Source organism: Chinchilla lanigera, unplaced genomic scaffold, assembly GCF_000276665.1.
Source record: "Chinchilla lanigera isolate Chin_1 unplaced genomic scaffold, ChiLan1.0 scaffold00062, whole genome shotgun sequence".
NCBI lineage: Eukaryota > Metazoa > Chordata > Mammalia > Rodentia > Chinchillidae > Chinchilla > Chinchilla lanigera.
In genome coordinates this window covers 5,742,718-5,770,417 of record NW_004955463.1, presented here as the reverse complement: position 1 = coordinate 5,770,417, position 27,700 = coordinate 5,742,718, and the positions used below count along the sequence as shown (strand labels likewise).

The window sequence follows — 27,700 nt, the reverse complement described above, 5'->3', positions numbered from 1 at the left end:
TGAGAGTGAAGTTTGACTCTAAAGCTCATGGCCCTCTGTTTTAGAGACGGTTCTAGACAAGCACCTGTTCTCCTGTCTCTGCTGTACTTCCACCACTCCCACGTGGACTCAGAGGCGAGAAGAAACACTCAAACCTCAGCTCATGAGGAAGAGGGTCAAAGACAGCTGGAATGTATATTCTGAGTGTGAGGTCAGTTGTGTTGAGGCTGGTCAGGAGGAAATGAAGAAACACGGAAACTTGAACGCTCTTGAGAGTTAACTGCTAAACACACGCTGTACTTTAAAAATGCTTTTATTGAATATTAATCAATTACAAGTACTGTAAGTTAGACATTAAGCCAAAGCACAATTACAGGTTAAATATAATCACAAAGATGTTTTAAATAGAAACCCACCATGGAGGCAGGTCAAAGTTCATTGATGCCCTCTTTTGGAAATGAGCAGAGTGGAAAAAAGATCTTCCATTCCAGGTGAAAAATAATGAAGACTAGAAGAATTTACATGCTGTAAGTGACTTTCTGTGACCAAGTCAGTAGAGTTGCCAGATTTAGAAAAACAAAGTGCAAAAAAAAAAAAAAAAAAGATGCTCAGTTAAACTTTAATTTCAGATAAATAACACTTTCTTTAACTATAAGAATATGCAAATATTGTTTGAAACATACTTAAACTGAGAAACTGCTTGTCTAAAATTCAAATTTAACTGGGCATCGTGTATTTAATCTGACAATCCTACGAAGAGACAAATGCAAAAAAGAAAAGACACACCTGCCACTGGTGGGTCATACAGAGAATAAAAATAAAATCAGTGACAAACCAAAGAGTGTCACTACATTGGTTACTTACATAGACTAACATCACAAGAAAATACAATTACTACTCCAAATGCTGTTGCCAGAAAACATTGTAGGTTTCCTCAAAGCTGGTTTTGTAAATGTTTTGAGAAACTTTGTTTATTGAAGTACCGTTTCAGTTTTGTAGGTATCAAAGACAAATACTACCACAAAGATGGGATGAGCATAAAACAATGGGAGAAGCGGTAATTATACGCACGCAGAGTTTGTTTTGTGTAATGAATACAATTACTGTATGGCCGAGGTCACCTCGCAGGTGAAAGGTCTCAGCCTCAAAGATTTTGGTTGCTTTCTAACTTTCTTTCACTGTGGTTTCCTAGCTCTTCCTCCTGAACTCTGGGAGAGGCAGGAGGGTGTGTGGGGGACTTCCCTGCTACCAGGGCTTACAGCTTTTCTGTGAATTGATAAAGGGATTCAGGGCTGCTTACAGATATGGGCACAGAGATAAAAAATAAAACCAGCTGGATTCTGAAGGATGAGAGAAAACTTTGAAAGGGGTGGTGTATGTGCGTGTGGAGATGCGCAGTGTAAAACAGAAAAGAGAAGGGGAAGAAGGAGGAGTCACAACACCACCGCCTCATAGGAGGCGGAGCAGAGGCAGAGATGTAAAGCTGCTCACAGCATGACTGCACTGGCCTTTGAGTATATAAAGTCTTCAGCTTCCTACAGATTCTTACTTTAATATCTCATAACATATAATTTAAAATGATTAAAAACAGTTTGCACATCGCTCAAATTCTACACAGCATCACAGTTGTTACTGTATCCACACATATACAACTTGATAGGCTTTGAGATTGTTCTAAACATTTTTCCCAACCAAAAATCTGGTTGCTGAGGAATTTCAGGTATGCAGAAACTGGAATGGATCGATTACATCAGCTCTGTTGTAAGCAAGGGAGTGGAACTTACGAAATATACCCCCATAATATAAGCTCAACAAGTATGAAAATACATGGAGGCATGCCAACTCACCGACACCTTCCCAACACTAAGAAATAGAAGTACAATGTTTCATTTACTAGAATATAAAAGGTTAAAAAGTTTCTGCCATAGTCAAGGCTTTCTTAAGCTGAAATTTTTAATTGTATATTAATTGCAGAATGCACAAGTAATCTAAAAAAGGTTTCCAGGTGGTATATTTTGAATGGATTTCCTTTTTATAGGCCAGATGTGTCTAACAATAGTTCAAATATTACTTTAATTTCTCTGTCATTTATTTGACATTAATCAAACTTAACTTCAGTCTTTAAATAAATTTCAGGTACATGAACCCTATTTTAATGTCAATTTTGAATATCTGCTGAATGACTAAAGTCTATAGCTCTGTGCAAGACAATCAGCCTAACAGAAAACATAGTAGGAAAGCTGTACATTACAGATATCACACAGGATGTGGGTGTGCTGAGGAAAGGTGCTTAAAAATACACACCACTTCTGTTTGCGAGGCCATTTACAGGAATCCGGACAGTGCATGTGTTTCAAAAGAGGGGATGCAGAGTCCAGTAACCCTTCATGCCACTGGGAAATATACTGAAATAGAGAAAAACCTAGACAACTTATTGCATTTGAATGCTGTTTTCCAGCACTAACAAAAATTTTATTTTTTGTATAATTCCTATGATAATAGAACGTGACTCTATATGACTTTTTGTTTGCCATACCCAGGCATTTTGTGCATATTTCAATGCACTTTGCTATTTTGAGAGCAAAGAAAATTAGCCTAGCTATTACCATCAAGCTCAAAGGAGTAAAGGATGCTATTTCATGAAACATCCTAATACTGTGTATTCTACTTATGTTGCTTGAAAAGCTAGACATTCTAAACTCCAAGAAAGAAAAGGAAGTAAGAATCCTGGGTGTACTGCTATTACTTTGCATAGAATAAAAATTCTAGGTTCCATGCTGTCGTTTGCTATCCAAGTGGCAGAATCTTCTGAGAAGAGAAGAGATGAGGCCTAAATCCAGTTCTGATTGTGATGTGAAAATGGAAAGGTATCTAGGTTCTTTTTGGAAGACTCAAGGTAAAGAAAGAAGGAAAATGGTGGGGTCAAAGGTAAGTGTTTAAGCTATTTTTACTCCTGACTAGCAACCTGGGGAAAAGCGAAGGTCAAGCACAAGGAGAAAGGTGTCCAGAGGACTTATTTTATGCCTGAGTTAAGTATTCAGTTGGCCACAGGTGAACTAGAACCCTCAGTCTAGAGAAGCCCTCTGATTTAGAGCTAAAGCTGTGGCGATGCCTGGTTCTCTTTTCCATGTGGTGTGGGAAGCAGAGGGGTTATTTCAGGGGAGTCCCGAACTTACTAATGTTGCTATATAGTGTACATTCAAGAAATAGATTTCAGCCTAATTTAATGCCATGATTTAATATTCTAGAAGGTTCCTCACATTGGTATAGATGGAAATCTGGATGTAATTAACTTTTGATGAGTATACTCATGATGACCTTTGGTTTTCAAGTTCTGAAAAAATGTTTTTGGCTCCTGTGATATATCCATTAACTTCCTCTCTTTAGCAGATAATATATACACATTCTCTCAAGACTACAATATAGCTGAATTGTTACAAGACCAGAAGCACTGCAAATGTTTTCTGTATACAGACAGTACCTTCACTTGGCACACAGAACAGCAGACATGGAACATTGGTAGTTTAAATAATGAACCACAGTTTAACTTCTCAAGTGTAAGGCCCAAGTTTAAAACTAGCACATCCATTAATCTAGTTAGCATGATGGAAACGACACAACAAAAAAACCACAGTCTGGTAGTGGTTTATCTTTTTAATGAAGCTATAAAGCTTTCCATATCTATTCCATATTAACTCTTATTTAACTAAAAATTACAGCTGTGTTTATCATTTTAAACTATGTCGGGGGTGGGGGTAAAGTAATACACACTTCACAGCTACTGAAAGCTACAAAGACTGCAATTTCTTCAACCCTTTTTTTGTTACACACAAAAAAAAGAGGAAAAAAAAAGCCCTCTTAACAAATATCAAATTTTGAAGCTTTATATGGAATTCTAGTGCTGTTAAACACACAACCAAGACAAACACCCAGCATGGCTCACTGGAACTTCAGTTTAACTGAGGCAAATTCTTGATTTAGTTGTGAGGGCCCATGCAAGATTCAGCTACAAAATTCATACAAATGAGCATGATGCCTAGTTCTAGCACTGAACTTAAGCCAAAAAAGAAAAAGAAAAGAAAAGAAAAAAGAAAAGAAAGGTAGATGTGTATTTTGACAACCTATTTCTAGATTTCCGCAAGTAACCACTTTGTTTCATTTCTGGAGATTAGAGGAGGTCCCAGTTTAACTGGCCTGCATTAAAAACCCCAATTAATTTCCAGGACTTTAAACTGAAATGGTAAATTGGTATCACACTGTTTTTCCACCAAGTTGATATTGCTTTTGCTCCAAGGTTGAGGAGATATATATAGCGTGTCAAGTAAATAAAGTAATATACTTAATTCAATATTCAGTTAAGGTGAACAGGGCAATTGTAAGAACTATGGTAGACAATTTCTTTTTAAGTGTCAGTGTGCACTTGGCAAATGTTGATTAAAACAAGCAGTACTTTCACAAAAAAAAAAGGAAAAAAAAACCAGTATGATATTTCTCTATCATCTTCACTTAGAAAAATAACTGAAAGGACTTTGGTTTCAATTTTTGTTCTCCTTGTCTAAATATATTAAGAAGTTTGAAGAAGTGGTTCAAAAATTTAGCACAGGGGTTTTTATAAAGTATCTGAAGCATGCCATTGAAAATAACCCCAAATCTGGAGTAAAAAAAAGTTCTTGCATTTGTGTACATCTATGGACTACACAGGATTTAAACCCTAGCTTCCTAAAGAGACAGTAAAGCAATATTTTGGGGACTCTAATGATGTACAATAATTCCACTGACTTTGGAAATAAGGCAGCTAATTTGGGGGTGACAGTTCTGGTGGGAGGGATTAAGTGAGGGAAGCATTCGCTCTCTGGGGAGTCCCCTGACTCTTTGGGGCTGCAATGATACAGAACCACGTGCTCCGCGCCCTTCTCAAATGCTATTCCTTCAACAGCGCCCCAGCAACTTCACCTGGGAACGGGAGGTCATGCCACTCTCCCTGGCTGTGTTCTCCTGGGAGTTCCAGCTCCGACCTGAACGTCCCCGCTCGCAGGCTGTCCTGGAAAGGGCAAGTGGCCATCCCTAGCTTTGACTTCTCTCACCTTGGAGCTCCTAGGTCAGGTTGATGTTCGTGCCTTCCCTTGTAAGATGGGCCAATTCATAAAAGGAAACTAAAACTTGATGTTTCTTCTTTTCATCTCAATTTATGTTAACAAGAAGCACAGATATAAAATCAAACAAGAACAAAAAAGTAGAAAGGGAATCTTGCTCAGCCAGAAGCTGGGGTTGCATTGTTAATGATTTTAGTCAGTGTGACTTTGTGCAAAATATTCTCAGGAAGGTTCTGGCTCATTTTCAAAGTAAAAGTTAAAAAAATAAAACAGAACAAAACAAAAAAAGCGCCAAAGACGCATGTTTGCAAAAGAAAAAAAAAACAAAAACTAAACAACAAAAAAACTAAAAATGAGCCTGCATTTGTATGTATTTGCTATATACATGTGCCACATTTAAAAAAGCAAACGTAGTGTGTGAACTGTGAACATTTGAAACAGTATTGGTTATGTTTCCACTTCTTCCATTTCTAAGTCTAGACCAAAATAATCTTGCTTTAGAAATGGATAACTGTGATGAAAATGAGCCTGAGATATGTTAAAAGGCCACCCCTGTAAACATTTCCTCAAAGGGAACAGTAGTAGTTGAGTATGTATCAGTTACTCATACTATATTCATCACTATAGCAATGCTTTATAAAAGACAAACAGCTTATTTCTAGGCTGTCAGGGATTTAAGAATATTGATTTTTTTTTGTTGGAAACAATCTGCGCAATCCAGTCCCAGATTTGCATCTGACGCGGCCTTCACCAGTGGGCATTCACTAGGTCTTCTGCTCTGCAGCTGTTGAGGTCTGTGAAGGAGCTTCTGGTTTCATGATCTGGTATGTGATGAGATACTCTGGGTATGCCTGGAAAGGACAAGAAGAAAAGCTCCTCACCCTCTAGTAGGTGCAATATTATTAAAGTTCCATTTAATGTGGAGGTCTCAGAGGCAACTGAGTGCCTAGTCACTTTCTACACAGGCCCAGGACCCTCCGAAATCAAGTCCAGTAAAAGGCACCTGAACAAATGAAAGGCCCACCAAGGGTTAGGAGCACAAATATGCTTGGTTTATTAATTTACTATTCTCTTCATGTATATAAACATGTATAAATTCTAAAATCTGAAGAACAGTTTGGATGTTATTTCTCCTTTTCTTCCTCTCTCTCTTCAGTGTGAGGCACAGAACCTAGGGCTTTGCACATGCTAAGCAAATGCTCTACCACCGGGCTAGGTACCCCCCCCAACCTATTTCTCTCTAAAAACTGTCACCTAGTTATTCTCCATTTTTCCCTTATTAGAGAGTGATGTGCATAAACAGGAAAGCAAAGGCAGCACTAAGATTTGTCTTCTTTACTGCACTTAGCATAGTGGCCAACAAAGTTTGTTAAACAAAAGAGTAATTCTGCTCAACAGAGTTTAAATTGATCACAAAAATGACAGCTCTCTGAGCAAGGAGGAGCAACAGTCACTATGCGCTGAGTCATTAATAACCTAGAGGCTACAGTTTGGGGACAATTTTTAATAACTAACCCAAAGCATCTTTTACAGGAACGATAATGGCACAGATTCAGATTTGCCTCTTCCACTATTCTCTCTTTGTCTCTTCCTTGAAACGAGTAAATCTCAAAGCTCAGTATCTAGAATAGGAAGAGTATATCCTAGTGAGAGTAGGAAAAGAAAGGCTGACCAGATGGAATCTCTCATAAATCTCAACCAGAAATCATTATGAAGACAGCAATAAGAAAAATGTGAGTAAAAAACCTATTGTTCTTGAACCCTATACATAACAGGATGATACACATAGACTCGGTATTTCTTCAACCCTATATATAACACAGTGATAAAGCTAGACCCAGTGCTTCCGAGTAGTGTGTGGCTAAAAAATAATACTCTTTGAGAAGCAAAATATTTTTTGGGGGGGCCAAAATAACTGTTGAATGCTGACCTACAACTTACTTGCATATAGATATGGACTAAGATAATAAAAGGTATGAAGGAGAAGGAAAAAATGGACTGATTAGTATTTAAAATGCAAATATAAATATGTGGTAACATATTGAATTCTTTCTTTATAACTAATACAGCTTGATTTTAAGGGGCAGAATCTGTTATGTCTTAGGTTCCCTCATCTATCAATGGCAACAGTAACGAAAGGACTTTTTGTGAGGATCAGGTGCAAAGGTCTTGGAAAATGTTCAGCAGAAAAAGAATCTATTCTATATTGGTTTACACTATTGATGTCACCGTCATTATTATTAGTCATTACACACTAGTGCCTCTTACATCTCAGTATATTTTTTTAAAAAACAAAAAACGTAAATGTGTTTTAAAAAAGTTCTAACTGTATATACAAAGAAATGATCATTATCATTCATAATATTCTTTTCCAATCTGCAATGGTCTCCCCATCATTGGCATACTTTGTTGGAGTAACTGAAGAGTCTATAGTTTTACTTTATTATAATCTGTACACTGTTTAATTCCTGAAGTGGTTTTGGTGATATTTTAGGTTTTAGATACTAAAACAAACTGGGTCAGATACTGTTAATTCTAGAGTTGGTTGCAAAGAATGTAGCAAAGCTCATTCTGGTAGAAAAATAGAAATATTGATTAGTCAAATAAATGGTATAATGGCCAAGAAAATTATTTACTTGCCACTGATACACAAGTATTGAGCCTGCACCATAAACAAAAGTTTGGTGTGAGGTAGGGACTTGGCTGTCAAGGAGCTAATGACCTACTTAGGGAAGATAAATCAAAGACAATGACAGCTAAAAACTAACCCACGCTGACATACATGTGAAAAATGAGCGTGAAGCTCATTCCTACTTGCTTTTATCCTAGAAAAACTTACTATCTCCAATACTTGGTATGATGCCTTCTTTTTGTTTATAGGACGGCTGCTTAAGCAGAGGAGTCAGGAGTCAGTATGTGCATTTTGATACATGCTATTTAATGTGATCTCTGAAACATGTAAATTTTAGTCAGGGATATTCAAAGATTTTAATGGCATGAATTTCTTCAGGCTCCTTATCTGAAGGGACTAGATGAGATTAAGAGAACAGTCTTTTCTGTCAAGTTACTTTAAACTTCGTATTGGTACTGGAAGTGACTAATGCTCTCAAACTACGGAGTGGATATTCCATTTAACTCTTAGGTCGTCTCTATCTGCTGTACTGACATGTTTAATAACTAAGTCATGCTTACACGATGGGTAACGTACCTGTTCTCCTCTGTAGATGACATATTCGGCATATGCCAGCCCATTGACACTCGGTCTACCAATAACTGAGTGATGTCCGGGCGGGGCGTGGGCCATTTTCATGGTGCTGAATTGCAGAAAGGATTTTCCAAGGGTCACTCTACAGAAAAGCATTTGTCTGAAGAAGGAGGAAAGCAGTGCTGTGAAGGATGCTTCAAATTTTAGAATGATAGAATTGTTAAGTTTATTGATTTTAAAAAAATAACATAAGGCATGCTAATTTATTTCCAAATTTATGTGTATCAGTGGATGGTCCTTGAGATACCCATTTACTATAAACCAGTGGTGATGAACCTGTGGCATGCATGCTGTTTTTAAAACAAGAGATGTTAATGGATAAGTTTTTTTTTTTTTAAACGAAAACCTCAGTATTCAGGTTCAACTATAGTGCTGGCACTCTGCGATAAGTAGGTCCTGGGTTGCAGTTTGGGCACTCCTCTCTAAAAGGCTCACCATCGCTGCTATAAACAGTTACCAGGTATAGTATTTACATTTACAGTTTAAAGTAGTTTTGGTGGGGCTGATGACTCAATCCTAGAAAACACCCGGCATTAATTTGTGCCCAATGGAAAAGTGAAGTATTTGAGAAAACCATGATTTTACATGAATGGACAGGTGAAAAGTAAAGAAAATAAGCAGACGGAAACAATATCTGAAATTAAGACTGGAAAACATGGGGTGGGAAGTAAAAATTGTAATAAACAGTAATAATAAAAGCAGACTATAAACAAAAATACTTAGCTTCTTTAATATGGCTAGAAACTTTATTATCTGGGCAAACGAACTGGGGCAGATATTAAACATTATAGAGGACAAGAAAGATTATTGAGGGAAGAAAGTATATTATATTAACTATAACACATGGGCAAAATTCTGACTGTTACCTGTATTTGTAAGTACAATTTTACTGCAACAAAGCCCTGTATTCATTCATATATAGTTTATAGTTGTTTTTGTACTATAGAGAAGATCTAAGTTATTGTGACATCAATCATATGGCCTACAAAGCCTAAAATAATTACCTGCCTCCATAAAGAAAAAGTCAATTCCTAAGTGATAAATATTTTAATGAATCGGTCCAACTTATCACACTGTTAAATGTAAATAGTTTGTATCTAATCAAATTGCTTAGAGTAATGGGATATGATCTTTGTGCTATGACCAATCAGAGAGATTATTTTGAGTAAACTAAAATTTGTGCAGGACCTCACACAACTGGGACCTGCCTAGACTCTCTTTCATGAGATATACTAATGATCGTCTGGGATGTTGGGTTGGTATCAACTATACTCTTCAGTAGGTCCCTGAGGAAAGAGTCTTGCCCTACAAGAAAGTTTTTTGAGCTCCATCTCTACAATGTGGCAGCAGTATGCTGTCATTAAGATTCTGTGCATTTCCAGTCCATCTTGTGACACAACACTTAACCTGATTGACAGGCCCTACCCGCCCAGCTGCAAAAGTGCAAGTGGTAAGTACTGACTTGTGCTTTGTACAATCCCGCGTATTATGTAGATGCAGTACGCAAAAACACAGGGGTACCAATGCCCTCAGGGGCAAATGTTGGCCACTGTAAGAAGGGAGCCAGCAGATGTAATTCCCATTTCCCATTAATATACCTATATAATGTTCTCACATGAAGTATATAGTTCATATAGTTTCTCTCAAGATCTTATGGGCTAAACAATGAACTGCCCTTTCTATGAAGCTGTGGCCAGGCAGCGCACTCTACAGAGCTGTTCTGCTCTGCTTCCTTTTCTGCTTCTTTTGTGCCCTTACTCCTGCTTCCCTGGAACTGCATTTGTCAATGAAGTGTTGAATTCTCTCACTTTAGACTCTGTTTGCTAGGAAATCCTAGCTAAGACATAAACTTGTGTGTCTAATTATATTCCTCATCTAGGTTCACTTTTATTGCTTATTTAGGTTTCTTTTTTCTCTGCAGGAGTTATGTTTGAAACGATCTAACTTTTATATGTGATATGTCCTTAGGAATTTCTGTGTTCTGAACCACAGAGGTTACAGTGGAAAGACACTTCCCTCTGAACATATGGCATGCATCTTAGAACTGCTGGTGACTAGAAATTTTTTCACAAAACAGAAACAGATAAAGTTTTAAGGTCAATAGCTTATAAAGAATTTAAAGGTCATACTTTTTTTTAAGGCCTTAAGAAATCACAAGATATCTTCTTACCTTGACTTTGCAATTAGTTTATCTTCTGATTAGTTTAAAAAGAAATGTATAAATCTTGATCTTTCTAAAGGATAAATCTTCTGTATGATTTTATCATTGGCAGGAAAAGAAATACTGTTTTTTCCCCATTGAGTTCACAGAGAGTATGCTGCTATTCTCTCCTACTTCTGAATTTTAAAATCCTACTTAAAATGGTAATATTCATTCACTATTATTCCAAAGTTGATATTCTGAAGGTGGATTTTTTTAAGCTAATATATTCTGCCCCCAAACAAACAATATCACTAACACTACGAGAAGCAAAGTCAGTCTATTGACTGATACAAGCTGTGTGTCTTGCTCAAGTGTGACAAGACCTAGAGGCTTTCTGTGCCACAGAGATCATTCTCAGCCTTTCCTTGTTCTGATTCTGAAGCAAGCCGTGAAGAGCAGGGAGCAGTGCAGATGCAGGAGGATTCGTTGTAACCTACAGTTGGTAGGTGTGTGCCTGCTTTCACCACGGGGATCAGCAGCTCTGCCCTCATCACTCCGATCAGTGCAGAGGTTGCTCAGCTTTTCCCACCCTGCCTCTAGGCCTGTGTTTATTAGGAAGCGAGGCTGAAAATAACCTGTGACCTCTGCAGAGCCAGAGAAAGTAATCTGGTTGAAGGCAGCAACCGTTACAGAAAAGGCAAGACACTCACCTGTGACATATATAACAAGACCTGTCTTTGTGTGTGGGGCAGCCTGTTCCTCCTCCAATCCCGTAAACATACTGGTTGCTTTTTGAGGAATTTTCAGCAAAATAAATCCCAGCTCCAAACATTCCTCCAATGTATGCATGTCGTTCATCAAATCCTTTATGAATAATGGCATTAATGAAAGGAGAACCTAAAGATACAAAGAGAGATTGTTAAGTGTTTTCCTAGAATCTTAATTAGCTGGACATTATGTGCACTGAGTAGAATAACATTAAGTAATGATGCATAAGTAAACAAGTTTATTTTTTAAGATGACTCATTATACATATTGTTGTATTGAACTAGAATCTATCAGTGATCCATATAGTATTTGTCAACCAAGAATGCTATACGGATTTTGCAGACAGGATGAGATTTTAGCCAGGAAAGCACAAATTACCTTTAAAAGTATAGGCTATCTTACATGTAAACTTGCATGGGATAAACTAAATTAATGAAATTATAGCAAAAAAAAAAAAAATACTAAGTGGCTCGACTTGCAATTTAAATTCTGAAACAATTCCAGATAAATTACTTTCATTGCATATGTCTTGGAAAGCCTATAATAACATGTAATGCATTGGGAAGGCAGTATCATGTATGTGTATGAAAAACCACAATAAGCCATTTTAACACAAGCCTATTAAGGTTAATCACATAGGTTTCTTTTTTTGTTTTGTTTTGAACTTTTCTCATTTTACAAAAGCCGAGTCAAATGTGTACAATTACCGCACACTGCTCACCGTGAAATAACATGCGCTCGTTGTGATGGTTGTGGTTCTCTTCAGATACTTCCTTCTGTCTGTGACAGAATCGCTCTCTCAACTTCTTGTTGACAACTTTTTGAATCTTTATGAAAAAGAAAGAAGCTAGTTACCAGTAAAATGTAAGTTTAAGGTATAGTATTTGCTGTTTTGTATCAGACTAGGCCCCTACCTCAAACTCATGTCAGGATTTTAAAAATAAAAAAGAGGTTCTTCCTAGGCTTAATTAACTTTATGAAATGGAGTCATATAAGTCTGTGTTTTTAAATAAGCTCTCTGGTAAATTCTGATGGACAGCAGGGTAAGTTCCACAGGTTTGTTAACTCAAAGGGTTAAGCTCATTCTCGATAGATTTTACTCATGATGCCCCTTTGAAAAAGCATTAACAGTTATCTATTTATACTATAAATGAAGATGTTGACATTAAGAGATATATTTATTCTGGTATCATTACTGACTCAAGTAGATTGACAATCTGGACCTTTAATTCTACTTGCAAAAGATAAAAACCTTGGTACAGTCCACAAGTGTGGGTGAACTGGGGGACTCACATCCATAAATTCATCTCCACTGATCTTGCCTTCTGTTTATTTTTATTTTTTTATTTTTTGGGGGTTTTTCTCTGGTACCGGGAACCGAACTCACGACCTTGCGCTTGCCAGGCAGGCGCTTTTGCCACTGAGCTAAATCCCCAGCCCCCTTGCCTTCTGTTCAGAGGGATGGTATTTAAGGGTGTCTCAGTTTCTAGTGAGCCATGGTCCTGGGGCTGGAGGTTTTATTGTAGTGAGAATCTGGCATCAGGGCAACAGGTAACTATCTTTGACAGTTTGAAAATATGACTTAAATTTTTTTATTGTTTAGATTTGACTTTCAAGCAATCCTTGCCGTACACTTTTCACTACAAAAGTTTAAAACTTACTCGAATGACATTGTATCTGTTGAATATGCCACCAGCATTACCACCATCTCTATGTTCCCGAATAGTACTCTGCATCTATAAAACAAAATGCACTGATTAACATCATGAAAATACGCCACAGTGTAACAGTAATGATGTTCTTTCTGTTGTTTTCAATATTTCAATTCTGCTACACAGTTTCAACTAATGAATCTTAATTACTCAACAAATTTAGTAGATAAATATTTTTGTGAGAAAACACTCTTGAGTATTAAATTTATACATTTTCTGATAAAAGCTTTGAAAGATTTTTCCATAAACACAATCGAGAAACAGAAAAATGTCACTGTAAATCATCTACATTTACTATTTTATGCTATGGAGATTGAGAAGCAACATTGTGATTACATCAAAACTCTTCACACTGAATACTCCCTTAGAAAAAATTAAAAATAACTTCTAAAGATCCAATGTATTTTTCTTGCCAAGGTGAAGCATTCCACATTATTCCAACAGTCTTTAAATTAGGCGTTTGAAGTATATCTACATAGACAAGGGGAAGGTGACTATAATGTGCACCTAACTAAATGTAATAGATTTCTTCCCCACTATGCATTCTTCTACTCTAACTGAAATTATGAAAACTAAGACTGTTTTAAAGACCCGTGTTTCCTGGGCTGAGATGTAGTCAGTGGCAGAGCACTTGCCTAGCATATACAATGCCCTGAGCTCAAACCCCAACAAGGCTGGAGCAAAAAAAGGCAATAAAGTGCCAGAAGACACGATGCCCTCTTGAGTTGATGACTAATAAGCATAAGCCAAAATATTGCTCTGGGGTAATGGTCTTGATTTCCCAGCATGAGAGTGAAAATAATACACACATTGCTTAAAAACAAACAAACTTGAATGTGAGTACATCTTTATCCGCTTATGTATTTGCATAATTGTAGAATCAAGCAGCCTATTTATAATAATGAAATTATGGGTAAGAAGTGAGGCACAAGCCATCAACAGAAAGGGAATCTCCATGTCATTGATCTACCATGAGGTTCATACAAATAACCTTACTACAGTACTCGAGAATTATATGGCAGACTTCTGAAAGATATGTGAAAATTAGATATATTTTATAACTACATAAAAATAAAGATTAGAAGATACTTGCCATATATGAGGCAAGAGTTTTGCTCCACATTATCTTAGGTAGCATTCTAATATAAGAAATAGCTCCTTGCATGAGTTTCAAGGACATTTCTACATCAAAAAGCTAGATCTGTCATAAAATGAGACAGGCTTATCAAGTGAAAACAACGTGGCATAGTTCTAATCCAAAGTTAGATTTTAATTTTTGCAATACTCCATTATAATAGGTAAAGGAGACTGATTAGTATGTAAGGGATCATACACCAGTATAAGATGAACTTATGTCTTCCGGAAAAGTAGGCTAACTACAGTTTCAGGAAAATAAACAGTTTTGGAGTCCATTACCTCTTCTTCTACTGACTGATACTCTTTATCTTCTGGAGCAAGATCCAGTAAAATAGTTCCCTGATTTACACAGTGAAAAGTCAAATAAGGATTGGTTCCTGGGAGACAGAAAACAAATCAGCATATAAAACAAAATTCCATTCTACTCAAGGCTCTATTTTTGAGAAAAATTAGTCATAAATAATTCCCTTTCTGGTATGACTCTAAACTATTTTCAATTTGAATATCCAACATAAGGTTATATTAAACAAATATAACAAAGACAAGAAGAAATGGCAGTGTGCTTGGGGATCTATTTTATCTGTTGTTACTGAGCTCTCAGAACAGAGCAGGTCTCAACAAATACTTGTTGAACTGAAACTAATCATGAAGACAGTTCTGACACAAAAGGCTACCATTACAATGTAGTTAAGTCTAAAATACATGAATTATCCTCCAAAACTTTTTTGGGTGGCTTGAAAAGTGGCTTTACAATACATTATCCCTGTAATTTCATGGATGGTCTAAAATACAGATGAATAAGCATGAATCAAGTTCAAAACCCCCTTTTGTCAACTTTGAAATTTTATTAGCTCTGTAGATTGACTAATTCCCTTGGCTTCCTGTAGTGAAAGTATGTCCAACAAATAGAGAAATGACAAACACAAAGAAGAAAATTTATAAGAGGCTTGTAACAACAAAGGACAATGGAAAAAGACTGAGCTGACAGTCATGAGGGAGGGAGGGTGAAAGGTTCAAGGTCACATTATGAAGATCTGGGTTACAGTGTCTGATTTCATCCAAAAATCTATGGGATCCTTTTGAATGCTTTAAGCAATGGAGTGATTTTCTCATACACTGAGTGTGAAAAGTCCTCCAGTTACAGTGCAGAGAAGGTACTGGCAGGAGGCAAAGGTGAAAGTTGGAGAGAAGCTGGAACACACCTGAGACGGTCCAGGAGAGACTGGTGCTAGTGGCTTGAATTAGGTAAGAACAGTGGGAAAAACCAGAAGAGCGCTACAGAGGTTATGGAGGACTTAGGACAGAAAGTGTAGGGAAAGACAGCAGAATGATCCCAGATCTTTGGGCATGATGCGAGTGTGATGCCAATCATTGAGATGGGAAGGACATGAGATTCTGTGACAATTACATGCACAGACTTTGTGGTCACACTGCCTGACCTCTAACGCCAGCCCTGACATTAATCTTGTGTCACTAATTTCTGAAAATCTTTTCCAAATAGTTTACCTTGTTGTCCACCTAAAAGTCTTTCTACTCCTTTGATTAATTTGTGGCGGTGTCCATATGCATTGATGCCTATTTCTTTCAATTCTTCATGACCCATATCAGCCAACACATCTAGTGTAATCTGAAAAATGAAAAAAACCCAATTAGTTGCTGAATCTTTAACAGTTCCTCAGAGGACAAAAGCTCATCCATTTGTCTACAAAGCTATGATTACCATAGAAATTTTAAAGACTCTTTTTTTTCTTTGTAAGTATGACCTTACTATTTTCTTAAAGTTTCCTTGATTACCTTATCAGCTTTTTTCCCAATTTGAAATACTCTGTTTGCTTTAAATCAATGGGGAATTAAAAAGGGAAAAACAATAAGGCAGACATACAAAATGATCACTGCTATATTTCTCTTTGATGATTTACTTCTACAATCTTCTGTTTACCTTGAGACTTAGGGAGCAGTAGCTTGAAAATGGGGAAATCCCATATCCTAGAATCCAGCAGGTAATAGAAAGGAATGATAGGAGAAAGGGAGGGATGTTTGGTACAATTAAACAGACTGTGGTAAAAGGAGTAAGCAGTTTTAGATTAGCAGGTTTTAGGTAAAAATAAGGAAACTCCCACTACTAACATATATTCAAGGTAGGAACAGGCTGCCTAGAAAGTAGTGAGATTTAGATCTTAAGTATATATTAAGTTAGAGATCAGCTTATAGAGATGCTACCTAAAAACTTTCAGTTTGGACAAGGAAAGAGAGAGTAGATGGTTTTTAAATTTCTCACAGATTCTACGATTTAACAATTCCTGCTGCATAACACAGCCTGTTTTTGTGTAAGATAGTGGTTTGAAACTTCTGGTTATTTTCTCCTTGTAGATGGAGATGATTAGTTGGCTCAAAAGTATGGAATAACTGTACCTAACAAGTAAGTGGGACTGTACTACCACCCAGTGGCAGCGTTCTGAAGCATACAGAATAAAACCAGGCAGCTACATCTTTTCAGGGCTGATCTATAATTTCACAGCTTAGAAGTGGGCTCTGTGACAATCCAAACATAGCTTCTGATGTTTTATTTCCTTGGAAAACTAAGAAATCCTTTTATAGACATTCTTTTTCTAAGTCAAATGAGATATTTGTAGTCCAGCCATAGCTTTTTCTATCCTACTTGGGCATAACATTTAAAAAACTGACAAATTAGGCCTGGAGTTCTGCTGATTTTTCTTGTCAGAATGAAATATTGTATGAGTCTGATCATCTCAGTGCATCTCATGAGCACACATCACTTATTCTCTGAAGTAATTTAGCATATTGCTTCTAAGGGGCTGTTTAAGAAATAATTGCTCAACTGCAAAAAATGGGCAATTCACTTTGAATCACCCAAAGGAAGTTTTCATCAGAGCTTTTAAAAGCAACAGTTCTGAAATAGTTATCTTTGAAACAGAACAGTTCACAAAATAATAAGAACCTTTACATTTTTATTTAGATGTGCCTTTAATTACTATCTGTTAGTATTCTACTGCAAATACATGATAGATGGAAATAGCCCAAAGACTTGTGATTATCTGGATATAACAAATTCAAGGTTAAGAGGGAGTAACTTTAAAGATGATGTTCAGAAAGATATTTTTAGCAGCTTATAGGGATATAAACGTCATGAATCTTGGAATAACTCGTCTAAAATCCAATTCATCTGCTTTCCTTACAGTTTCTTTTATTGACACACTATTACAGAGGCACTTTGGTTCACAAACTTTTTGTTCTACAACCTTGGAAAAATTTGTTGTACACTTTTGGAAAAGATGTCCACGTTTGTGTTTGTGTGGGCAAGATGGTCACAGTCATTTCTGTAACCTGATGCAGAATTTGCAAACACAAACAAAATTTTGCCAAAAGCTTCTGTTGTAAGCCAAACTGTTTGCAAACAAAAGCATTCATGAACTGAGGTACTACTGTACTTGTTCAAATTAGGTTTATCAAGTGAAGAAGCATTTGAAATTCCACAATTATTTTGGATATGATTAGAATGAAGGGATATGGCTTTAATATGCCTGTAGTAGAGGATAATGTGTTAACACAAAAACCTTCAAAAAAGCAATGAGGTAAAAGAATTCTTACTGCTTTTAATATTCACCTAAACAATCTCTATAAATCAGAAGATGAATACACGGAAATTCTTATAGCACTCTCTTAAGCCCTCACCACCAAAAAGAAGACCCATGAGATGTGTTTACTAAAGTGTATCTTAGAAATTGGCACATTATGGCTTAGAATTATAACTCTCTGGACATTTGCAGGTATTTTACAGTTAAAGGAAGTGATAGGTTAAATACCTTTTAACCCAGATTTACACAGCTAGTAGAAGGCGAAAATAATTAGAATCAAGGTCTTCATTTAGTTCAAAGCTGCTTCTATTCAAGAATTTTGACTATTAAACGTGTTAGAGACGAACTATAATATAAAGAAATTATTTAGCAAAAAACAAGAAAAAGCATAAGAGAAAGAAAAAAAGACCGGGGGTTTTAATTAGCTACAGCTACATAGATGACTGTAAGTCTACAAAGAAGCCAGGGTGGGGCAAAGGCCAGTGAAGAATTTAGAAGCTATATCACATGAAGAATAACTGAAAAGGTCAGAATATTTCTGATAAAACAGGGTAGATTTGCAGAGGTAAGTGACTGGAGGGTAAACTCTATGATGAGTTGACTAGGTTTTTTTCTTTTTTTCTTTTCTTTTTGGTTCTTTTGGTTTTTTTCCGGTACCAGGAACTGAACTTACGACCTTGCACTTGCCAGGCAGGCGCTGTGCCGCTGAGCTAAATCCCCAGCCCCGAGTTGACTAGGTTTTAAAATACAAAAGCCTGTATTATGTTGCAGTGGACTGATTGGTGGCCCTCACAAATGTCAATGTTTTAACCCCTAGAGTCTGTGAATGTCACAGAAAAATGGGAGTTTCCAGATACAATTAAAGATCCGGAAAAGAGATCATTATCTAGTGTAGGGCACAAATTCAGTAAGAGAAACACAGAGGAAAAGATTACACGGGCAGGTCCTAAAGTCTTATAAAAGAAGCAGAGAGAAGGTAGATGGGCGAGAAAGTGATGTAAAGATGGAAGCAGGAACTGAAGGAATGTGAACGTAAGTCAAGGAAGCTGGAAGAGACCCGGGATGGCTTTGGTCTTAGAGCCTATAGGGTGTGCAGCCCTGATAGCATTTTGATTCAGACTTCTGAGGGAATAAATGTCTGTTTGGCCACCAAGTTTGTGGCAACTGATCAGGGCAGGCCTAGGAAACAATACAGATGCAGACTGCAGGATAGACTTCTGTGCAAAACTCAGTAAACCTGAGAAAATGGACTAAATATGGGGGCAGACTTGGACATAATTTAAGTTACAAGCATCCCTGCCTGGAAGACTGACATGGATAACCTAGAAGAGTGACTTAATGAGTTCTAAATACTTTGCCCATTCTAAGATTCCATGTATATACATAATTCTTAACTTAAACACAGGTGTTGGTCATCTTCCAGTATTTAATGCTGACAGTGGTAATGAACACATGCAATATGAAGAACTCATTATCCAGTATAAAAACAGCATGGAAATCGAAGGATCCTGATTCGTAAGTAACACTAGTGCAATGAGATGAATAAATGCTAACATATTTTTTGAAAGCAAAATTAAAAAAAAAAAAGACAATTTTGAAAACATTCTTTTGAGGTAGTTTCATGGTCTTGGCTTGTTAGTTTTTCCAGTGCTGGACAGTGAATTCAGGGTTTTGCTAGGTGAACTATGCTTCATCCCTCACAGTCTTAACGACAAAACAAGATAACAATTAAAGACTCTCAATTGCTCAGATAATTTATGATGGAAATATAAAATGGCTGCTATAGAAATGTATTACAGGTTTAAAAACAGTTGTTAAGAGGGAAAAATGGGTGGCAATTAATAACTCAATATTTAACTAAAGTCTCAAATATACACAAAACAATTTACCTGTTCTGTTTCAAAGATATCCCGAAGATGTTCAAGGCCAAGGCTTTTTAGGAATTGGCTGATATTCATGTCAAGACCCACAACTAGAACAGAAACATATTAAAATGAAGACTCTCAGAAAGAATTTCATGAATCTAAAGAAACTTTCAGTATCTACTTAAAGCCATGTTCCTTGGTTATATACAAGATTTTATATAGCATAACATAATTCAGAATACATAAATTTAATTCAGATATTTCAAGTTATCTCTGGGCTTGGTTGAGAAGTAAAAGGAGAGTGCTTTATCACATCAGTAGTATATGCATTTGTTCTGATGATATGGCTAGAATATAGTCTTAAAATACAGAATTTACAATATATGTAAGTATATAATATTGTAATTATGCTTCTATTAACATAAACTACTATTTTATATAGGCTAGCAATACTTTTGAATAATTAAAAAATCAAAATGTACTATTTAACTTACATTCCTTAAATAATCAGCTGTTTTCTAATGTAATGTCAGTAAGTAAGATTCACTCAGCAATTGTAAGATACTATGGTTGGAGATGGACATACTAGAATACAGTATAAACAAATAACAAGTAGATGCCAGGGAACATGGTAGGTTTCTATGGAGAAGTACTTCTTGTAAGATGTTGTCTGTTCAAGAATTTACAGACAGGACATTTTTAAGTGATGTGTTCAATAACTAACAACAGAAAAAAGTGAATGTGTTCCAGGAAAAAAAGGTATAAAGAAATAAGTGTTCACACACTACACTCACCTTCTCCTTCCTTCCTTTCTGTGCCGGCTGCCCCATCTCCTGCATTGGAGGCTCCTCCTACTGCCAACTCCGCTAAAGGGCCAGTGAGGTTATCTATGCTGCTGGCCGCAGACAGGCAGGAGGGGGTGGATGCTGGTGAGATCAGAGAAGCACTCACTACAGTTGCCTGAGGTTTAAAACAGGTAGGTAAAGCTTCCGGGGGCATGGCATCTATCAGCAAAGCTCTGATATCATCAGCCTAAAAAGAATAATTAAAAAACATACACAAAACACTATATTATAAATGTTAAGTTTTTCATTAAGTACCAAACATTTTGCCAACTTTTTCTTTAAGTGAAGGTCAGACAGGGAAACTGGAACCTGGAAGCAGTGCGTTACTGTAACAAAAACTATGACGAGGCTTTGGCTGGAGCCACTGAGGAAGCACGTGGCTGTCAGCAGCAGCTGGAAAACAGGCAGTTACTACTGAAGGCTAGAAATGGGAAGTGAACCATGCAGTGGTCTGCAAGCACTGGCACATGAAGTGCTACAGAAGGCAAAATGAACCTAGGAAATTTGGAGATTTGTCTTAGGCGAGCTTAAGAATGCGACTCTGCCAATCTGTTTTATTTGCCCACAACGAGTTACAGCAAGAGAGAAATGAACTAAGGAACTATTTTATTCTCTTTACGGAAATATATTCACTTAAGATATGCTAAGTTGGAAAATAAAATTATTCCTCATCCTCAACCTTCCTGCCTGCAAGAGTTTCTCAAAGAGGGGCTGGGGATTTAGCTCAGTGGCAGAGTGCCTGCCTGGCAAGCGTGAGGTCGTGAGTTCGATTCCCGGTACCAGAAAACAAAAAACCCAAGAGTTTCTCAAAGAAAAAACAGCTCAGGCAACACATCAAATATAGAGGCCCTGGGGCTGGGGATTTAGCTCAGTGGCACAGCGCCTGCTCAGCAAGCATAAGGTTGTGAGTTTGATCCCCGGTACCAGAAAAAAACAAAACAAAAAAACACACTATGACAAATATAGAGGCCCTCAGAGTAAAAATCAATTCACTGGTTTGGTTATATTCCCAAAGTCCTAACAAGACTCTTTAAGAGGTAGATTTTGAATTCTGAGCTAGATGGAAGAGCTTCTCTAAGAATCTTAAGGACATTGTTCCATAGTACCCTGACTTGCAATCCATATCAGAGCTTCTGTCCAATGCAACAGCATGTATCTAGATAGAAAAGTCAAGTTTACAACTATATCAGTTGGGACTAAAGGAACAGATAGATCAAAATGAAGAAAGGCTCTTGGTTTCCACATTTCTAGGGGCATGCAGCAGGTTGAAAAAGCCACTTAGCTGAAAATAGGGACCATTTCTTACAGAAAGGGTAGGATGAATCAGAAGATTCAGCCCAGTGTTACAGCAAGCCATGAAAACCACTCCTTGGGGGCAGAAGCGGGCTGCACAAGGACCACTTCCTGACTCCTGAGTAGATGGTTCTGAAAACATGTGCCTGAACTGGATTTCAGAACTGCTATGGACCAGTGACAGCTACCTGCCCATCTTGGGAGGGCTGTGAATACAATTTAAATGTGAGAGAAATGTACATAATTTGTGGCCATAGGGAAGGACACTGGTACATTAAAGACTACTACAAAATCTTTGCTTTGCCTTTAAAGGAAGTAGAGTCTATTTTTCTATCCTTTTATGTAAGCTGGTTGTTCACAACTTGCTATGCGCAAGAAAATGTGGTGGGCTTCATAGCCTTCAAGAGGAATGATAGCTTTTGCTATCTCCTTTTTTTGGTCTTTTTGAGACAGGGTCTTGCTATGCAGTTTAGGCTGGTCTTGAACTCAGTTTGTAGCCCAGGTTGGCCTCGAACTTATAATGATCCTCCTGCCTCAGCCTCCCAAGTGCTGGTATTACAGGCATGTGCCACCATGCCTGGCCACCACTGCCTTCTTGAAATGCAAAAAATCCTATTAAAAAACTGTAGCAAGATTACTTGATGAGACACCATATGGGGACTGACAGAATAGTTCCACCCTTCAGCCACCTCTGCCCCAAGCATATTATATTAGTGAAGCCATCTTTATGTTCCTGCTTCAGCCACCAGGTGTATGCAACTGCCCAAGTGACCCTAAGTGAGTTCAGTGTAAAACTATCCTAGCCAATGTAAGGAATCATGAGATATTACTAATCATTGTTGTTTTAAAATAGTTTTGAAATAGTCTGTTATTCAGCAATAGATAAATGAAATAGAATATAACATGGAAAAATTCTTTCTGGCTTAAAAATTATAATTGTGTGACTATTAAGTCCTGGACTTTCAAAAGTTCAGAAGTGATACAATGTTTAATTTAGCGATTAAATTTAATTCTTGGTTTTAAAAATATTTTACAGCATATTAATTGACTTTTCTATTTTCATAACATACTGCCCAGAGTGAATTTTTTTGTCTTTTTCATATTAATATATACATGTTATATATATACTTTAGTGGACATTATTCTACAGTAATATGCCATGTGTTTAAGATAGCTTGCTAAATGTAATTGAGGATCCATACTAGAACTAGGTTTTCCTATGATTCCTGTTTTCTCCTTCAAACTAACTTGAAGTAATTAATGAAGTTAATTTACTGCTTGGTTTATCTTAACAAAATTTTAAATATAACAAATGTAAACTTCAGAGAAATTTTCAGAAGAAAGTGTGTTCTTTTAATTTTTTATTAGTGCTTATTACTTTCCTGAGTGGTTTCACTGTGATACATTTATCAATGCATGTCTCACACTGATCATATTCACTCCCCACTAGATCCCTTTTTAGTTTCCCCTCTGGTTTTTTTTTTTTAGCCTTTAAATTTTTTTTTTTTAAATTTTAAAGAGGAAAAAAGTAACAAAGAAGACAAAAACAAAACAATAAAAATACAGGATTTCAACACAAGATGATAGGAATTAACAATAGTTGCTCTAGGGGCTGGGGATTTAGCTCAGCGGCAAAAGCGCCTGCCTGGCAAGCGCAAGGTCGTGAGTTCAGTTCCCGGTACCGGAGAAAAAACCAAAAAAAAACCCCCAAAAAAACAATAGTTGCTCTATTATATATTGTTATCTTCAATGAAGTTGCTCAGATTACCAGATGTAAGAATGCAAGATTGATCAAACAACTAAAGATAATAACAAGTAGTAATGAAAACATTAGAAACAATACAGAGCTTCATCAAACAAGATGATAGGAATTCAGCAATGGTTGTTATACTGTATAACAACCATTGTCAATGGTTGTTATACAGTATAACAACCATATATTGTCTTCAAGTAAGTTGTTCAGATTACCAGATATAAGCATGCAAAATTGGTCAAGAAAACAGAAAAAAATTTAAGCATTAACTGTTCCTTTCAATAAACCAACAAACATCAGCAATACACTTATCTCAGCTATCCTTGTGTATACATATATATTTTGTCTTTTTTTCTTTGATTTTAAAGAGAAAATATAAAAAAAAAAACAAAAACAAAGGCATAAACAAAACATAAAAATATACAGAATTTCAAAACAAGGCCATAAGAAAACAATAACGGTTGTTACTCTACACACTGTTATCCTCAAAGTAGTTACTCAGACAACCAGACACAGGCATGCAAGATTGATCAATTACACATTAATTGTTCCTTTCAATAAACCAATAGAAACTGGTATTACAATTAGCTTAACTCTCTTGTGTATATAAATATAGCTATTTCTACCATTTCTACTTTCTCTCTCATTTTTCTCTTTTCCCTCATCCCAGTTGTTCTTTCCAATTTGAGCAGTTTCTTTCCCTTTCTCCCTTCTATTTTTTATGTCATCTTTTTCTCTTTGCTTTTTCCTAGATTCTACATATGAGAGAAAACATGTAATACTTGTCTTTCTGAGTCTGGCTTAAGGAGATCTGTTCTTATTCTAAACAAAATGAACACTACTAAAGGTAAACCTATTGAGCTGGAGAAAGTAATGTCACCTCTGAAATTATTATGAACAAGAGCGAGTATCTGAAATCAGGACTTACTGTTGCCAGGTCTAAAGGTGTCTGACCTTCCTGGTTTTTCATAGTTGGATCTGCACCATGTGCTAGGAGCAGGGCACATAACTGTGTCCTTCCTTTTTGGGCTGCTTCATGAAGAGGAGTAAATGCCCACTTATCTGTTGCATTGACACACGTGTTGTATTTTATCAGTAACGCTGCTATGTCAACATGCTGAGGAAATAAAAGGACAAAAAAGGTTAAGAATGAGACAATCTGGAAGTTCCAACATGCACACTGTTTTCTTACAACAATTTACCTTTTCTATGTTTGTATTCTCAAACTTTATAGAAGTTTCTTCTAAAATAAACATAATATTTTGGCCCTCTATCTGTATTTTGGACTCTCCTCTTTTCTAGCTTCCTCCAAAAGTCTCAGTTCCACAAGTATTCTTTTATTCTTAATTCTGCCTGAGCTTTTTTCTTTTAACTCAACTGTCTAGCATAGCCAAGTCTATATTAAAAACAGGGGCTGAGGATTTAGCTCAGCGGCAAAGCGCCTGCCTGGCAAGCGCAAGGTCGTGAGTTCGGTTCCTGGTACCGGAGAAAAACAAAAAAAAAAAAAAAAAAAAAAAAAAAAATAAAAACAAATACATAAGATGAACTTGTACTTGATTCTAGGTCTTCTATTAGTAGTTTAACCAACCTGCCAAACTTCTCAGACAAGCAGTCTATATTACTACTTCTCTTAAAATCTTCCCATTTCTCTTCTAACCTGTTGTGATCTGACCTATTTATTAAAACACTCACCCAAAGATTCAAAATGCCTTTTTACCCAGCCTTTGGGAAAATAACAAAACATTCAGTTAGTTAACTCCTAAGAAAATCTTCCCATTGTTGACAATATGAAGTGAAGTGTGTGTGGGGACAGCACAATCATACTAAGGCTTCCAAGAACAGGACAAGTTTTGTGATCCTTTAGGGGTTATAAGACTATAATTAATTTTAGAGTTCAATTATTTTTAGGCTAACACCAAAGAAGAAAACAGAGGTACCATGTATGATACTATCAAAATCACTTAAAATAAAACTCTAGTCATTTATCTCTTTTATTCAAAGGATACAGACTGGAAAAACAATTTTTGTTTAGGCAGTCCAAAAGCATGGGATAATTTCAAGTTTCTCCTGAGTGAGGTTATAAGTTATTTATATTATATTTCTGATAACTATTTTTATTCTACTTCCATATTTACTGACAGCATAATACAATTTGGTAGACTAATGTACACAGGCTTCCAAAATTAGATAGTCAAAGAAAATTATGTGCTTCTCTATGTGTGTATGGAAGAAGCCAGTTGTATATCCAGTACGTATTATTAAACTTTCTTTATGTTGAATTTATAGTTTATACTTAGAGAAACTAATTATATTCTTGTTAAATTGTTGACAAATGTCTGAAAAAGCAGGAAGGAGTTCATTACTGTCCAAGTAGACCAAAAACACAATTCTTGGGCTCTGTAATTCTTTTAAGTAGCTATACCACTGGGGCAAAAATAGTAACTGATAATTAAGGCTGACAAATGCAGTAAATAAGCTGAAGCTCAGTTCTACTCACTCTATGAGAGCAAAGTACTGAACCGGAAAGCCTAGCAAACGAACTGAACTTTTGGAAAGTCTCCAGGAGAAGGAGTCAATTTAATAGGGTTTCAGAATCCAGCTGCAAGACAAACTGTTTTACACGACAAACACAACATAAAAAGACTAGGAAGGCCTTCGTTTAATTTTAGAAAGGTGGGACATGGAAGGAAGAGAAATGTGCTTGGGCTCCAGCTAAAGTAATATAATTGTTACAGGGGTTTTATCATGATGATGTCAGAAAATCCCTCTAATACCATACTTTTAAGGAAAACATTGGAAAATGAAAAAGTTGAGAAAGAAAACTAACAAGCTCTTCCGTGAGTGTCTTTAAAAGGTATGATAAAAACTGTGAATGCTACTGCCAAGTGCCACCCAACAGAGGCTCATAAGAAAGAACATGATAGTATGTCCTCATCTACTCCATTCACTGGATCTGGCCCTGCATGACTTCTGACTCTTCTCCAAAGTCAAAATGACCAAGAAAGGCAAATGTTTTGAATCAGTTTACAACACTGACGCAGCCATAATAGTGCAACTAAAGAGACAAAGGAGGACTTTCAGAATGCCTTCTAAAAGTGGCAAGAACAATGGACGTGTCCTGAGTGAGGGGGATGTTGAAGAGCATTATTGGCATATGTCCTGGCATATGTCCTGAGTGAGGGGGATGTTGAAGAGCATTATTGGCATATGTCTCTTACTGTAATAATTTTTAAGTTTAAATGTTCACTGTAGTTTTTGATTATGTTTCATACATGATATAACAAGCTGAGTGTAGTAGTACATGTCTGTAATCCCACAGACACACAACTAACTAAGTTCTCCACAGGGAAAAGGATAAATATGCATCAAGAAATAACCATCAACCAACATGGTAAAAATGGCCATACTCCTAAAATTGCTATACAGATTCAATGTAATCCCGATCAAAATACCATTAGTATACTTCATAGATCTAGAGAAAACATTTCTAAAATTCACCCAGAACCAGAAGAAACCTAATAGCAAAAGCAATCCTGGGCAAAAAAGGCAAGGATGGAGGCATCTCAATCCCTGACTTGAAATTATTCTACAAAGCTATTGTGATAAAATCAGCACGGTATTGGCAAAAACCAACCAACCAACCAATCAACCAACCAACCAACCAAACAAACAAACAAAAAAAAACAGACCTGAGGATCAGCAGAATAGAACAGATGATGCAGACAAAACTACAAACACACTCAGCCACCTTATCTTTGACAAAGGGGCCAAACATGCTCACTGGAAGAAAGACTCTTTAATAAACGGTGCTGGAAAACCAGGCTTTCTATATGCTAAAATAAAACTAGACCCATGTCTATCACCATACACTAAAGTCAAAATGGATCAAAGATCTAAATATTAAAACAGAAACACTCAATCTACTGGAAGAGAAAGTAGGTAGAAATCTTGAAGACATAGGGGTAGGCAGAGAGTTCATGAACAAAAACAAAACTGCATGGAAAATACTTCAAAGAATCAACATCTGAAGAAAGAACACACTTCAAAGATATCATCTTACTGAAAAGATTTTGCATATCATAAGAAATCACCAACAGAGAAAAAAGAAAATCCGCGAACTTGGAAAAAAAATTTAGCCAACTGTCCCTCAGACAAAAGACTTCTATCTAGAACATATAAAGAATTACAAAAAATCAGACCCCCAAAATTCAAAGACCCAATCCAAAATTGGGCTTCTGAAATGAATACACA

General features: G+C 36.5%; 1 protein-coding gene across 1 annotated transcript in view; it reads right to left on the bottom strand.

The window, feature by feature from the left end:
• Positions 1–276: 276 nt before the first annotated feature.
• Positions 277–27,700, bottom strand: part of Tnks (tankyrase, TRF1-interacting ankyrin-related ADP-ribose polymerase) — a 180,948-nt gene continuing 153,524 nt past the window's right edge. Inside the window, exons 18-27 of the mRNA XM_005398362.2 lie at positions 24,378–24,566; positions 20,353–20,590; positions 19,583–19,665; positions 15,604–15,724; positions 14,377–14,474; positions 12,910–12,984; positions 11,970–12,075; positions 11,191–11,377; positions 8,281–8,437; positions 277–5,923 (exon numbers count right to left, since the gene is read on the bottom strand). Of these exons, the coding sequence (XP_005398419.1) occupies positions 5,837–5,923; positions 8,281–8,437; positions 11,191–11,377; positions 11,970–12,075; positions 12,910–12,984; positions 14,377–14,474; positions 15,604–15,724; positions 19,583–19,665; positions 20,353–20,590; positions 24,378–24,566 (1,341 nt within the window). The 3' untranslated portion in view covers positions 277–5,836. The remainder of the gene's footprint in view (positions 5,924–8,280; positions 8,438–11,190; positions 11,378–11,969; positions 12,076–12,909; positions 12,985–14,376; positions 14,475–15,603; positions 15,725–19,582; positions 19,666–20,352; positions 20,591–24,377; positions 24,567–27,700) is intronic.